Genomic DNA, 16213 nt, shown 5'->3' on the forward strand with positions numbered 1-16213 from the left:
AAATTCAAGGCATGAAACCCTAATTTTTAAAAAATTAAAAATTAATTTTTTCATTTATGATATTGACATACAAAATTACTCTACCCTACCACCACCACCTAAGTGTTCGCAACCCTCCAGCTCTGGTCTTCCAGCTCTTCGAGTCTGTAAGGTCTTCTTCACTCTTTTGCCCTCAAACCATTGTTTGGGAATTAATTCTTTATTCCTGTGGCAAGGCTTTGCATGATGACCCTTTCCTGATAAAACACTTTCGTCTCTAAAACATGATATAATAAAATAGAGTCACAAAAAGTGCTGTGTATCTTACTCAAGCAGCCTACTTTCTTGGGCCCCTGTGTGTAGACTACAGGTCACATAAGGACTAAATGTGATACTGATAAGAATCAATACATGAATGGAAACTGTCCGTGTTCCAACCAGCTCCTGCTGACCAGGATGGAGTCACATTCCCAACTGCTGGATGTGTCAGCTGGAGACACCACAGCTGTCTGGAACATTCTCTCTCCTGAATAGGAGATTATGGCAATGACCAACGAACTTGGGAGTACAAAGGTACCCGCAGCTTGGGACCACCTGTGAGATCCACTTCATGCAACAGGGCTTCCACTGGGACCGGGCTGAAATCAGTCGATGGCCAAGAACCCCCTCACAGTTCTCCCGTGTGCACCAGCCAACCTGTCCTTCTCTGTTCCCCCTTGCTGCCCTTCTCACAGAATATCCACCAATACCTCACATGGAGAGAAAGAATGATCTCAGACTCTGTTCTCGGGGACCTCAGTCGGCATTCTGAGGACCAGAACTAGCCACAGAAAGCCAGCAACGAGCATCATTACAAAACCTGTTCTTAGAGTCTGTCTCCATTCGTAACTCCAGCCCAAGCCTGCCCAATACTTAGCTAATGTCACCCACATGTGAAGCTATTCCATTAAAAAAAAAGAAGAAAAAAAAAAGTTATCAATGACCTCAATAGGCCCCACTTGAAAGTCAATAGAGATTTGCTGCTCCCTGATCTCCTTCAGCGTCGCCATGGCAATCCGAATATCATCGAGGTCTTTAATTTGACGGTTCAGCTTCTTATTGAATTCTTCAACAAGTGTGAAAATGTTTTCCATCTCACTCCGGTATTTTTTGTTACAGTGACGGCCGATGACAGTCATCCAGGCCTTTGTCTCAGCAGTGAGTGTGAACTTTAAGTCAGCTGGAAAACCGAAACATCCATAGTTCAGTTAGGAAAACATCTGACTTGAGTCAAGATAAGAAGCCAGAGTGCCGCTGTTTACCATAGTAAAGACTTGAAGCCAGAGCCGTGTGACACATGAAAAACAGGGCCCAAAAGTCTAAAGTTTATCCTAATCATTATGCACTCATCCATTATGAAGCTTGTTCTTCCACCACTCACAAAACGTCTCCAAATGCCAAAAGGGCAAAAAGTAATATCAAAACCATTGGCAATAAGCTGTAAATGCTTCTGGCTGCTTTTCAAGGAAAGGATACTTTTAATTCCAAATACAACAGACTCAGCCCCTTCCTCTGAACTACCGTTTATTTTCAAGGTTTAACAGCCGCATGCTCAAAAATAGTCTAGAATAAATAATGAGGCAGAAGGGAATTAAAAACAAATCTATAAATGGTCCTGCAGGTTTGAGGCGCATAAAAGGAAAGCCAGCCTTTAGGATAGCTCCAGCTCTCTGGAATACTAATCCTGGCGGCGAGGGAGGAGAGCACTGCTGAGTGTTTCCGAGAGTCTGAAGGAGAGCAGACCAACCTGTGAACAGGGCGACGGCCCCCACACAGATGAACTCAGGCTGAGTCTGGATGTCCTGCTCCAAGTTCTGGAAATAGAGGATCTGGGATTCGAATTCAGAAAGCGAAGGGTTTTCCATGATGAATGTCATAATGGTTTCTTCTTTCTCCTTTTGCCAAATGTGATTGTAGCGTTTGAAGCAATCCATGGATGTAATAACTTCCTAGAATAAAAATAACAAACTGTATGGAGAGGCAAGAAGAGGAAACGGCATCAGGGTTTAAAGGAACACTGGTCATTAAAATGTTTAACTAGAGAACTGGTTGGAAATGCCTTAGAAATGAGAATAGTGCAGAGTAGTAGAAATGGGGACTCAAGGAAATCACTGAAACTGGAAACCCTAGTCAAAAGGAGAGCCAAAAGCAGTGTCTAGAAACTGATAGAAACTTCTAGACTCCATGAAGACTCTTTTACTTTTTTTTTAGTTTGTGTGCTTTGTATTTCTTCCCCACACACACACACACACCCCTGCTTTATTTAAACACCATGGTTTACAAAGTTGTCCCTAATATACTTGTTACAGGCATTCAATATTCCAGCACCAATCATACCACCAGTGTGACTTTCCCGTCACCAGTGTCCCCAATTTCCCAATCCCCCCCAAGAACTGCCCCCTTAGCAGGCATGAAATAATTTAGTTGAAATTGCTTGTTACAACTAAATAGCTAATGGAATTATAAAAAAATACTTCAGTAAAAGAAAATTTGTGAATGTTGTTCTGTCTCACCCTGGCATCAGTGAGTCCCGGTCTGAGGCTTTGGTAAGGGTTGGCTAGTTGGGCCTTCCAGAAGGACATTTAGAGGCAAATTCTCTTTCCGACCCACAATACCTGCCAGACTCTCATTGGTCAAACCCACTGGAAGGTTTAAGAAAAACTCATCAACCTGTAGAGCATTAGACTCCAGAGAGATTGCATGAAGGTCATAAAATGTGTAAGCCAATTGAATAAGGATCAATGTCTGCATGAAATTAAAAATTCCCACCCAAGAACATAGTGTTTTCGAATCTTCAGCTTTTTATTTTAATTTCCTGCTAAATTGCCGTGCAATCTGAAAAGACCCACACACACTCCCTAAGAGTGCTCCTGAGGAATTTTCAAAGGTGCTGTTATTTGACACGGAGTCTTTCCCCACTAGTTTTATAACAAAGTATAGAGCGCATAAATATTATGATTATTTATACAAATATTTTGTGATGATTGGGGCTGGAGCAATAGCACAGCAGATAGGGTGCTTGCCTTGTATGCAGCCAACCCAGGATCGATTCCCAGGATCCCATATGGTCCTCTGAGTACTGTCAAGGGTAATTCCTGGGTGCAGAACCAGGAGTAACCACTGTGCATCGCCAGGTGTGACCCAAAAAGCAAAATATATTTCTTTGAAGAATATCATTGGTATCTGTATAGGGATCGCATTGAATTTGTACAATGATTTGGGGAGTATTGCCATTTTGACAATATTAATTCTCCCAACTCATTGGATTGAAAGATATCCAATCCAGGGGATATCTTTCCATTTTCTCGTGTCCTCTTTTATTTCCTGAAGTAGCACTTTGTAGTTTTCTGTATACAAGTCCTTTACCTCCTTAGTTAAGCTGATTCCAAGGTACTTGATATTTTGAGGCACAATTGTGAACAGGATTGCTTTTTTCATGTCGATTTCTTCTCTCTCATTACTTGCGTATAGGAAAGCCATGGACTTTTGGGTATTGATTTTATAGTCTACAACTTTACTATACGAGGCTATTGTTCCTAGGAGTTCCTTAGTAGAGGTTTTAGGGTTCTGTAAGTATAGTATCATATCATCTGCAAAAAGTGAGAGCTTGATTTCTTCCTTTCCTATCTGAATGACCTTAATATCTTTTTCTTGCCTAACCACTATGGCAAGTACTTCCAGTACTATACTGAACAGAAGTGGAGAGAGTGGGCATCCTTGTCTCATCCCTGTTCTCAGAGGGAAGGCTCTTAGTTTTCCCCCAGTGAAGGATGATACTTGCCATCAGGTTGTGGTAAATGGCTTTGACTATATTGAGGAAAGTCCCTTCTATACCCATTTTGGCAAGAGTTTTTGTCATAAACGGGTGCTGGATCTTGTCAAATGCTTTTTCTGCATCTATTGATATGATGATTTTTATCTTTTCTTTTGTTGATATGATGGATTGTGTTGATTGATTTCCGGATGTTAAGCCATCCTTGCATCCCGGGGATGAATCCCACTTGGTCGTGGTGTATGATCTTTTCAATGAGTTGTTGAATTCTATTTGCTAATATTTTGTTGAGAATCTTCGCATCCGTGTTCATCGGGAATATTGATGTTTTCTTTTTGTGTGGCGTCTTCGTTTGCTTTTGGTATTAGGAAGATATGAGCCTCATAGAAACTGTTTGGGAGAGTTTCTGTTTCTTCAATTTCCTGGAAAAGCTTGGGAAGAACTGGCAATAGGTCCTCTTTAAATGTTTGGAAGAATTCGCTAGTGAATCCATCTGGACCTGCACTTTTGTTTTTGGGAAGACTTTTGATTACCGTTTCAATTTCCTTGATATTAATAGGACTATTCAGGTATTCCAGGTCTTCTTGATTCAATCTTGGGAGATTATAGGAATCCAGGAATTTATCCATTTCTTCTAGGTTTTCTTATTTCATGGCATATAGATTTTCAAAGTAGTCTCTGATGATCTTTGAATTTCTTTGGTTTCTGTTGTGACATCCCCCTTTCATTTCTGATTCAGTTTATTAGGGTTCTCTCTCTCTTTCTTTGTGAGTCTTGCTAGTGGTTTATCAATCTTGTTTATTTTCTCGAAGAACCAGCTCTTGGTTTCATTGATCTTTCGGATTGTCTTTTGGGTTTCCATGTCGTTGATTTCTGCTCTAAGTCTTATTATCTTTTTCCTTCTGCCTGGTTTGGGCTCCTTTTGTTGGTCCTTTTCTAAAATCTTGAGCTGTGAAGTCAAGTTATTTATGTGGGCCCTTTCTTCCTTCCTGAGAAATGCTTGAAGGGCTATAAATTTTCCCCTTAAAACAGCTTTAGCTGCGTCCCACAGGTTCTGGTAGCTCGTGTCTTCATTCTCATTTGTTTCCAGGTACCTTTTGATTTCTTCCTTGATTTCCTTCCTGACTCACTCATTGTTCAACATTGAGTTGTTTAATTTCCAGGTGTTTAATTTAGTTTTCGGCTTCTATAGATGATTAACTTCTATCTTCAATGCAAAGCAAATATATATACACATATATTATATATATATATATTTATTTATTAACAGCATAGTCAGTGAGAGGAACTGGTTCAGTCACAGTTCAAACTCAGGAATGTCATCAATCGGAAGTCACAGGAAGTAACAGAAAATGATGTCAATAGGAAGTTATCAGAAATAACAGAAAGTCACATTATCAAACGCTATTTTTATTCCCAGCACTTCCTGTTATCAGTTAAAGCCCCAACACAGAGGAGCACCATTCTGGACTCTCCCCCTCTGCTTCCTGCTGGCCTTTTCAGTTTTGTTTTGTTTTGTTTTGTTTTGGCTTTTTGGGTCACACCCGGCGATGCACAGGGGTTACTCCTGGCTCATGCACTCAGGAATCACCCCTGGTGGTGCTCAGGGGACCATATGGGATGCTGGGAATAGAACCCAGGGTTGGACGAGTGCAAGGCGAACACCCTACCTGCTGTGCTATCGCTCCAGCCCCCTTGCTGAACTTTTCAGTCGCCACTTAAATTATTGGAGAACAATCTTCACAGAGTTTGACATGATCTTTGAATTCTTCGTTCTGTTTCTAGACTCACTATCCACCCTCAACTCTTCTACCAGAAGAGCTTCCTTCAACTGTTTATGGCAAATAACTCTACCACCAATAGTTTTATATTTTTATGAAGCATGTTAATATTTTATTATGGTTGACACTGCTTTCACTACTGCTGTGGGGAAATTACAAATGCCTTTTGTTACATGTTTTTCTAGGATGTGTGTATAAGCCTCAATTCTGTTTTTTCAAAACCTCTATTATATCAAATATGAAACCTCACAAGCAAGATTTTTCATGAACATACTTATTGCATCGCAGCATAAATGCCTATAATTCTCTTTCCATGGACAACTAACTACATTCCTATCAAACCTTCTTTTTCAAATTAGTCTCTTGGATTTACTTGGTAAATAATATTCCCACAGATAATTAAAACTGTGTCTTCTCATTTCTGATGTTTATACTTCCTGGGAATAATTTTTTCTCTGTTGGCTTAAATTTTCAGAAACATCTGCATAAGAAAAATTTTTAACTGAAAAGAGAATTTTTTAAATGCAATTATTTGAAAAGGAGCCTTTACCAGTCACATTGTAAATGATCTAATTACCTTAAATAAATTCCAGCAAACCACACTCTAATTCTCCACATGCAGCTCAACCATCCCTCCGAGTCTCACACTTAATGGGTGTTGAGACTTCTTATCTATTAAAATGCAGCAGTACAAACCTACCACTGCTTGTCACCACCACAGCTAATCCCCTGGCATAGCTAAAGTGGTGACATAAATGCTGACCACGGCAACAGACAAATTCAGCATACAGACAAATTCACAAATGTATAGGGAGTGGAGAATGAATAACAGATTATCAAAATCCCAGGACAACAGTAGAAATCTGAACCAAAGCTTCTTCAATAGTCAAGAGTTTACAGCAAAACTTTCCTAAGTTTTCGATCCCATTTATTGTATCTCAAGGGGTTGGCCCTTCTTAAATTGACAGCTTTTAGAGTGCAGATCTGGAACTTCAAGGAAAAATTACATAAGTGGCAAATGTCAGGCTGGTTCACTTGCTATTTTTATTACCAAAGTCATTTTGATTGTTTAATGAAGCTCTTTTTTTTTTCAAGACAATATGACCAACCCATAGATACCTGATAATAGGTGAGATTTATATTGGGACCTGATCAGCCATGGCAAGAGGTAGGGGGCAGAAAGCATAAAACTTACTATGCATGAGGGGGATCAGCAGGATTTATTACAGTGGCAAAATACTAACAAATGAATCTTACTCTATCAAAAGTGAATGGTAGAAAAGATAAACTTACTAAGTAACCAGTATCCTCTCAACACTGAGATAGTCCTTATAACAATATGAATGCATATTTATAAACAAAAATTTACTTTCGGGTCTTAAGCCTTTTTTACCACAGAGATTTGCCACAAAAAAAAAAAAAGCAAAAGTTGATCGAAGAGCAAATAGAAAGAAAAATATCAACCCAAATTTATATCCATCTTCACTCAAGTTTATACTGATAATACTAATAATTGTTTATTAGCAAAATTACCTGATTTACACATGGCACTATACATACATTTTTGTCTTTTTCATGGTTCATTTATTTCATTTTTATCATAAAATATTTGTTTATAAAACTTGCCTGACTACAAGAACATGAAAAATTGACCGCAAATTATATTGTATTTCAAATACATTAGTACCACTGACTGCAAAACCAGACTGACTTGTGATTTGGTTCATATCAAAATTTCAACAGATTTATTTGTACTACAGTAAGAAGCTCAGAATATTTAAAAAAAAACACTATATATATAACTTAGGAACAATAGTTACTTTTCACGTTACAGCAATATAGAACAAGAGTCCTTCAGTTAAGTAAACATTTGCTGTGAACGAACATCATTTCATAAGCCAATGGCTGCAAAGTTACTGCAGGCAAGACATAAGGCGCATGCACACTTTACCTCACAGAGGTCCAAGGTGGAGCTTGAAAAAGCTCAGCTGCAAATTCTCTGGACTTACTTTTTTGGTAGAGTTGATGATTGTGCTGAGCACAGAGACTAATTTTACGATCTCTTTGTTGTCAGAAACATTCTTATAATAGTTCCTGGTTTGCACTGGGATGGGTAAGTTCACAGATGCTATCTCAACCGTCTCTAAAACCAAAAGCGGAGAAAACATTGTGATCAACGATGTGAGGACAAACTTTTAAGAGCAGAGGGCTCCGACAACAGTCAAGGAGAGACCCCTAGAAGGCTGCTGCACGAAATCGATTCAAAAGAGGAGGGGGAAGTTAGCGATATCAATTTTTCAGCAATTGAGCGATGTTTGCGATAATTCAAAGACATGTTAATTTAAGGGGTGGGGGAGAACTGTTGAATTTCAGTAACAGTGATGAGGTTTGTGGCATTTTGAAACGTTCTGTGCCTTGGGACCCCTCACCAGCCATGTGAAAAGAACAATCACAGCCCTCAGTCTGGACAAGGCCAGAATGAGACTGAAACTCTGCGAGCCCCCCATCAGATTGCACCCTGACTGGTCCCAAAGCCTCCTGGATAAGACCCGTGCAAAGAGTTTAGTTTTAGTAGCAAGGTGGAACCCATTGAGCGAGAAAAATATCTAACTCCAAAGAGTTTTCTAAAATTCTGTTTGTTTGTTTCAAAAAAAAAAAAACTAGGGGCCTGAGTGATAGCACAGCGGTTAGGGCATTTGCCTTGCACACGGCCGACCCGGGTTCAATCCCTGGCATCCCATATGGTCCTCTAAACACCGCCAGTAGTAATTCCTGAGTGCAAAGCCAGGAGTAACCCCTGAGCATTGCTGAGTGTGACCCAAAAAGCAAAAATAAATAAATTAAATTAAATTAAAAAAATAAAATAAAAAACTATCAGCAACTGTTTAACTGCACAGCTGGCTAAGGTAGAAGGTAGCAGCTAAGGATATACAAGAGAGTGGCCCCAAAAAGCTCAAAGATATTGGAAATGAAATGTCTGCAGAAGATATGAGTAAGACCTGATATATTCCTGAGATCTAAAGGTCCAGGCCCACATACGGAGCTGGCTGTGCCAAAGAATGATGGGAAACATCCCAACTTTTTACCTCTGGCTGACTTGGAGGCCTTGGGCAATCATCAAAGATCAGGACAGGGTTGAAAACTTGTGTTTACAAGATGCTCCACTATGTACACGAAGTCCCTAGGCAAACAGTGGAAGAATTCCTGATGCAAAACAGGAAAAGAAATCCCTGGACATCACTTGTTGCCCTCTAAGCTAACCAAGCAGAACAATGATGCCAGGAAGGGGTGAGACTAATTTTGTTCATATCAAAATGTCAATAAAGAACCAAACAGTAGCAACCACAGCAAGAGACACTAGAGAAAAGAGAAACACATTTTATAGACTTTACATTACAGCCTTTCTTGTATCAAGTTTTCATTAGCAAAAATGAAAATTTTGAGCCATGCAAAGCTACACGGAAGTAATACCTACACACAGGAATAGAAGTAGTCAACAAGAATGGCATTAAAAAGACCAATCATTGAAATAACCAACCAAAAATAATTAAATTAGTTCTTACAAATATCCTCAAAGAACCACAAAAACCTTATCTAAAGAATTTAAGAAAATCATGCAGATTATGTCTCTAAAATTATATGATACACTTTTAAAGGGTAAATTATCTCAATTATCCCAAAATGTTGCTTACCATATACTAAAGAAAGTCTACCCTAAAGGGGGAGATCGCTAAATCAGGCAGCATTATCTAAAACAGATAACACTGTAGCAAGCTAGCCAAACATTGATGATAAATTAATAAAGTATTTTTCAAACTTTGCAATGAAATATTCAGTCATTTAAACAAATGAAATCTTGAGGGTGGTGAGATAGTACAGCGGGTAAGGTGTTTGCCTTCCATGTCACTGACCCAGATCTGATCCTGGGCACCACACATGGTTCCCTGAGCACCACCAGGAGTGATCCCTGAGCACTGAGTCAGGAGTAAACCCTGAGCACTGCTGGGTGTGTCTCCTCCTCCCCCCCACCAAAAAAAAGAATTAAAATTTAATTAAAACTTGCCATTTGCAATAACATGATAGAGAAGTTATGGTAAGTAAGATCAGGTCACAGTGAGAAATACAAATATCATTCTGTCTCACTCATAACATTAAGAATATAAAATAAGTTCATAGAGAAAATTGATTATTGGTCACCCTTGCGGAATAGCAGGAGAAATTGTGGTCAAAGCTATTAAATAATACAAACCTCCAGTCATGAAATAAATAAGTCATGAGGATATTGTACAAAGCACAGTGATTACAGTTAATAATAACACTGTAGCATAGTCTGACGTGGCCAGGAGAGAAGAACTTAAACATAGATCTGCTATCATAAGAAAGTGAAATGTGTGCTGTGTATGGTCACATAAATGTCAACAGACGTATGTGGCCATCACTTCACAACATAAACTCATATTTCATTCTTACATTGTGCACCTGAAACTCATCAAATGTACTATGTCTAGTATACCTCAATTTTTGAAAAATAATTATTTTTAAAAATAGCTCAACTTGAGGGGCTGGAGCGATAGCACAGCGGGTAGGGTGTTTGCCTTGCACGCGGCCAACCCAGGTTCAATTCCCAGCATCCCATATGGTCCCCTGAGCACCGCCAGGAGTAATTCCTGAGTGCAGAGCCAGGGTAACCCCTGTGCATCGCCAGGTGTGACCCAAGAAGCAAAAAAAAAAAAAAAATAGCTCAACTAGGGCTAGAGAGATAGTTCAGCGGGTAGGGTGCTTGCTTTGCACACTGTTGACCCGGGTTCAGTCCCCAGTATCCCATTAGGTGTCCTGAGCCCCATCAGGAGTGATCCCTGAGTAAGTGCAGAGCCAGGAGTAACCCCTGACCCCTGCCAGGTGTGGCTCAAAAACAAAACGAAACAAGAAGCTCAGTAAGTGAGGCCAGGGATGCGACTCAAGTGGGAGAGCACAGACCTTCCTTGTGCACGGCCCTGGGGTGAACCCCCAGCCTCACAGCACAGAGAGGGAGGCCCCAGTCGCCTTGAACACCCCCCAACCTGAGTAGCCCCAGAAGTCACTGTCACTGTCGTCCTGTTGCTCATCGATTTGTTCGAGCGGGCACCAGTAACATCTCTCATTGAGAGACTCATTGTGACTGTTTTTGGCATATCCAATACGCACGGGTAGCTTGCCAGGCTCTGCCGCGCGCGCTCGATACTCTCGGGAGCTTGCCGGGCTCTCCGAGAGGGGCGGAGGAATCGAACTCGGGTCAGCCGTGTGAAAGGCGAACACCCAACCGCTGTGCTATCGCTCCTCCCAGCCCCAGAAGTATCCCCTTGAAATAAAATAGCTCAACAAATGCTGGTTCCTAACTGGAGGAACACTCACTCACCTGCAGGCTCACTCTCCGCCGTCTCGGCCTCGGAGTCGCTGTCTGGACTCTGCAGAGCAGCCGTCTTCCTCTCGTGCATCTTCCTCTACAACGACAAAGGAGACGTGTCATCCTCGTCACATCTGGGACGGCAGCAGCTCCCGCGTGAGACGGTTTCCTCCGCCCGGACCCACCTTGGACGGCAGCTCACCGCTCCACTGTCTCACCCCCTTGGGGACGCTGACGATGCACTCCACGGCCCTGTTCAGGGTCTGCTGTATGTCCTCCAGGGCAGGGCTCATGGCGATGTTGGGGATGGCCAGCATGATGTTGGCCCGGAAAATGGGCCGGCTGTTCTGCTTCGTCTTGGAGGCACTGTTGCTGTCTGGGTGAGCACAAAGCGAGGAGTAAGTTCACCCATCCTGTTGAAAGGGCTAGAGAGACAGCACCGGGGTCAACATGCCTGAGTCTCTTGCAGTCGACCCGTTCCTCGCCACACAGGTGCCCTGAGCCGTGCCAGGAGTCACCGCCAAGCACAGAGCCAGGAGGACCCCCTGAGGACCACCAGGTATGAGCCAGAAACAAAAATAAATCTGGGTTATTCTATTTTTTCACTGTTTTTCAGTGACTCACCATGAGATACAGCTACAAAGCTTTCACGATTGAGTTTCAGTCCTACAATGATCGAACACCCATCCCTCCACCAATGTCCCCAGTATCCCTTCCGCCACCCCACCCCACCCCACCCCCCGCCTTTATGACAGGCACTTTCTATTTTACTCTCTACTTTTTTTTGGTATTTGGGGGAGGGGGGATTCTTTTTTGGGTCACACCCGGCGATGCACAGGGGTTACTCCTGGCTCTGAACTCAGGAATTATTCCTGGCGGTGCTCAGGGGACCATATGGGATGCTGGGAATCAAACCCAGGTTGACCGACTGCAAGGAAAACGCCCTCCCCACTGTACTATCACTCCAGTCCCTCTCTCTACTTTTGGGCATTATGGTTTGCAATACAGACATGAGAGGCCATCATGTTTGGTCCTTTATCTACTTTCAACACACATCTCCCATTCCGAGAAATCCCTCCATCAATAATTTAGTGGTCCCATCTAGAAAAATTCAAGTACCTAATATCTAATGGGTATACAGATGTATAACCAAAAAAAAAAAAACTGTTCAGTGGATGGGAGATAAAGAGAGAAGAAAAAAAAACTAAATCAAGGGAGGGAAAAATGTTGTCTTACTTACCGTAACAGTAGTTGAGGGCAACTGAGTTGATATTTTGCAGACTACAATCTCATCTATTAGTAAGTCCCTCATAAAGGAAGTGCACAAAGAGAGACAGACACAGAGAAAGATAGATAGATAGATAGATAGATAGATAGATAGATAGATAGATAGATAGATAGATAGATAGGGAGGGAGGGAGAGAGGAGAGAGAGAGAAGAAAAGTGCTAGCCTCTAGGATTGGGGGGTGGGAGTGAAACTGGGGATATTGGTAGTGGGAAATGTACACTGTTGAAGAGATGGGTTTTGGAACATTGTATGACTGAAACTGAATCATGAACAGCTTTGTAATTGTGTATCTCATGGTGATTCAATTAAAATAAATATGTAAATAACAGTACTTAAATAAGACATTAAAAAATAGATACAAAAATAACTAAGTAAAACATAATTAACAAAAATTGGGGTGTTGTTTGTTTGTTTGTTTTTGCTTTTTGGGTCACACCCACCAATGCACAGGGGTTACTCCTGGCTCTGCACTCAGGAATTACCACAGGCAATGCTCAGGGGACCATATGGGATGCTGGGAATAGAACCCAGGTTGGCCGAGTGCAAGGCAAACGCCCTACCCGCTGTGCTATTGCTCCAGCCCTAACCAAAAAATAAAATAAAATTAAGGAGAAAAATAAATTTTAAAAGTGCACTTTGTAAATGAGGCTTAATTAGGTAAATCTCATCTAAAATATTGAAGATAATACTGCCCAGATAACAGGAACTCAACACATAAATTTAATGTAGAATAAGTAAGCAGTGATAAAGAATAAGAATAACCACCAGAGCTCTCTGCAGCTGCACAAGCATGACTCCAGAGGCCAGCTAAACTACTTTTGGTACCAGCAGCTCCCAGCAGAATGTCTCCAGACTGAGAACCAAGCCGCGGCCCCATGCCTGCCCAGGAGGGGAAAGGGATTTCAAGGGATTTCTCTCTCTCTCTCTCTCTCTCTCTCTCTCTCTCTCTCTCTCTCTCTCTCTCTCTCTCTCTCTCTCTCTCTCTCTCTCTCTCTCTCTCTCTCTCTCTCTCTCTCTCTCTCTCTCTCTCTCTCTCTCTCTCTCTCTCTCTCTCTCTCTCTCTCTCTCTCTCTCTCTCTCTCTCTCTCCTCTCTCTCTCTCTCTCCTCTTCCTTGCTGGGAGTGAAGGGTGTGGCGACCGCCATATTATGACGACCACAGATGAGAGTTACAAGCTTGCCATGATCCGATATCTGGAAGAAATCTCCCTGGATTTAGTTGCTAAAGTACAGAAATCCAAAACTGCGCAGCCGCTACTGTGGCCGCAACCTCATATCTCTTCACAACAGGTCTGACTCTAGTGGGGAACTCCTAACAATAATAGTGAGGTTTTTGTTGAAATATTGAATGTAACCAAACTAAAAAGAAAGTAAAGTGAAATTTATCAGTTACTCGGGGGGGGGGGGGGGGCGGGGGGAGGTGTACTGGTGTTTGGTTTTTTTTTTTTGGTGGTAGAATATGGGCACTGGTGAAGGGATGGTTGTTTCAGCACTGTATAACTGAGACTTAAGCCTGAAAGCATTGTAATTTTCCACATGGTAATTCAATAAAATAAAATTTTTATTAAAAAAAACAACAACCAGAGGGGCAGAGAGAGTGTACAGAGAGTAAAATGTTTGCCTTATATGAGGTTAACTGGGATTTTATCTCCAGCACCACATAAGGTACCCTGAGCTCTGCCAGGAATGATTCCTGAGCATAGAGAGAGAAATAATTCCTGAGCACAGTCACATGTGATCAAAAAAAATAATAAATTACTACCAGTACAAAGATGAAAGCAAATTATCAGTTTGGAACCAAACCCATGCCATTCCTTCCCCAGTGGACATAATCCAAAGTCAGAGCAGTTAAAAAGAAGAGAAGAAAAAGAGGTAGTAATAGCGACAGGGATTTTTTTAAGTTGAATACAGGTATTAACTAAAGACATATAGATGGGAATGTGTTCATATAACCATATATGTAACTTACCATATATTTGAAAATACCTGTATTTAAAAACTTTATATAAAGTCTAGAAAAGCATATTGCTTCATATTCAGCATATTAAGAAACATTAGGTGAGTTCTAATAATATCACTGTGTGAGCAAAAGGATCCTCATCCATTCTGAAGTGAAATAAAATGCAGTGAACCAAGTCGCTAGGCTAAACTTTCCTGCAATGCTTCCACTTTTATTTATCCACTTTAAATTGAATATGAGACGTTTCCTTTATATCCCCATATTCAAAATAAATAAAAAGGTTTTATGATCCTATCACTTTCCACTTTAATCAATTACTGTTCTATAGTATTTTTAAGATATAATTTCAGAGTATCTCTAGATCGGATGGATTTCAGTATGCTGAGAAATGCAACCCCCATTTCTGAATTGTGCTAAAGATGAAATGATTGTATTGAAATGAGGAAACCAAGTGCAAAAGATGGAAATGAACCAAAAATAGTCAAAAAAACTTCCACTTTGGAGAGCATGGCATTAATAAGATCTTTCTCCATTGATAAAACTGGCTAATCACGTAGCAATTTAACAATGGAATTATCCTTCTATATATCTTCTTTTAAACTCTTCCATTCACTAAGATAATTTATTTTTATCTTATTATAAAATAGATTAAAAGTGATGTTATGATTTTATTAATGAGAGCTAAGTGACCTTCAATTACTTCACCTTTCTGTACTTAGTTTTCTGTTGTAAAATGAGAGTGGTGATAGCATTTACTTCGCAGAACTGTTGGGGTCATCAAAATTCAGAATCTCTAAGCTTGTGATAAGACACTCGTAAACCATCGCTATTGAATGGCTGGGATGCGGCAGGGGCACCCCCTGTGGGTTTCTTACCCCGAAAGTTGGCGGTATTGGAGGAATGAATGCGCCTCCGAATGGCCTCCAGGGTATTCTTTGTAACCTTCAGCAGCGCGTCCATGTTCTGGTGGTTGAAATGAGAGAGCAGCTCGCAAGCTTCTTCCTCCAGCATCTCGGCCTCTTTCTTCTTTCTCAGGATGGTCGCCAAAGGCAGGGGGGCAGCTCCCGCATTAGGGGACGAAGTCACGGTGTCGGGATTTCCTTCTTTATTTTCCGTCACAAGGAGGTTTGGGGACAAACAGTCGTTGCAATGGAAGAGAAGACAGTCAAGATAAATGGACATGCCAGTATCATAACTTCACTCCTACGTCATCCCTTCTTAGGAAGGGAGGCCAATTGGAGGGTAAAGAGAAGATACTGGGGTAAAGAGGCCGGCAGCAACCTCCCATCATCAGACTGAGCCTGGGAAGCAGGAGCTGTGCAAGCCGCTGGCATTCGGCTCTCCCTTCCGGCAGACCAGAGAGCTGAGGGAGTAACTATCTTTCTCTGCTCCTCAGAGCTCTCATCTGTCCTGGAAAAGTCCTGCTGTGATGGAGAAGTACTTTTACACAAATTCCAATTTTCCATCCATCCCCTGCTACTGATAAATGAAAGCACATAAAGCACATGCACACACAGACACAGACACAGACACAGACACACCACACACACACACACACACACACACACACACACACACACACACACACTACCCAGAGAGTTAGCAAGAACAAAGAAGTGCCTATTTGTAGTTTTTTTAAAAAAATGAAACTAACCATCATCATAGGTTCAGAACCGTAATTTCAGATTTACAAATGGCCTTTTAAAATCTGAAGGCGTGTGCAAAGTGGGAAAGTAATTGCTATGAAGAAAACTAAATTGTATTTTTCTGTAATATTCTAGAAAAACAAGATCTTCCGATGATCTCATCTCTTACCTGAATTTTCACTTTTCAGATTAGCATTATTCACATGGAATATTTTTTCTCTTTCTTCTTTCGAGGGAACTTCTACTTCCAGCAGCATATTAATTAGCTCATTAACGGCTTCCTCCACTAATGAGCTTTTAAAATGGAGTGTCTGAGCACCGGTGACACAGAGATCCTATCAAAGCAACGAGAGGCCTTCGTGATATA

General features: G+C 41.2%; 1 protein-coding gene across 1 annotated transcript in view; it reads right to left on the reverse strand.

The window, feature by feature from the left end:
• The window catches only part of DNAH5 (dynein axonemal heavy chain 5), a 304825-nt gene that overhangs the window by 175552 nt on the left and 113060 nt on the right, over positions 1-16213 (reverse strand). Inside the window, exons 18-24 of the mRNA XM_055123648.1 lie at positions 16009-16181; positions 15076-15314; positions 11140-11330; positions 10967-11051; positions 7581-7714; positions 1766-1967; positions 963-1198 (exon numbers count right to left, since the gene is read on the reverse strand). Coding sequence (XP_054979623.1) covers positions 963-1198; positions 1766-1967; positions 7581-7714; positions 10967-11051; positions 11140-11330; positions 15076-15314; positions 16009-16181 — 1260 coding nt within the window. The remainder of the gene's footprint in view (positions 1-962; positions 1199-1765; positions 1968-7580; positions 7715-10966; positions 11052-11139; positions 11331-15075; positions 15315-16008; positions 16182-16213) is intronic.

The sequence above is a fragment of the Sorex araneus genome, chromosome 1 (genome assembly GCF_027595985.1).
Source record: "Sorex araneus isolate mSorAra2 chromosome 1, mSorAra2.pri, whole genome shotgun sequence".
Classification (NCBI taxonomy): Eukaryota; Metazoa; Chordata; class Mammalia; order Eulipotyphla; family Soricidae; genus Sorex; species Sorex araneus.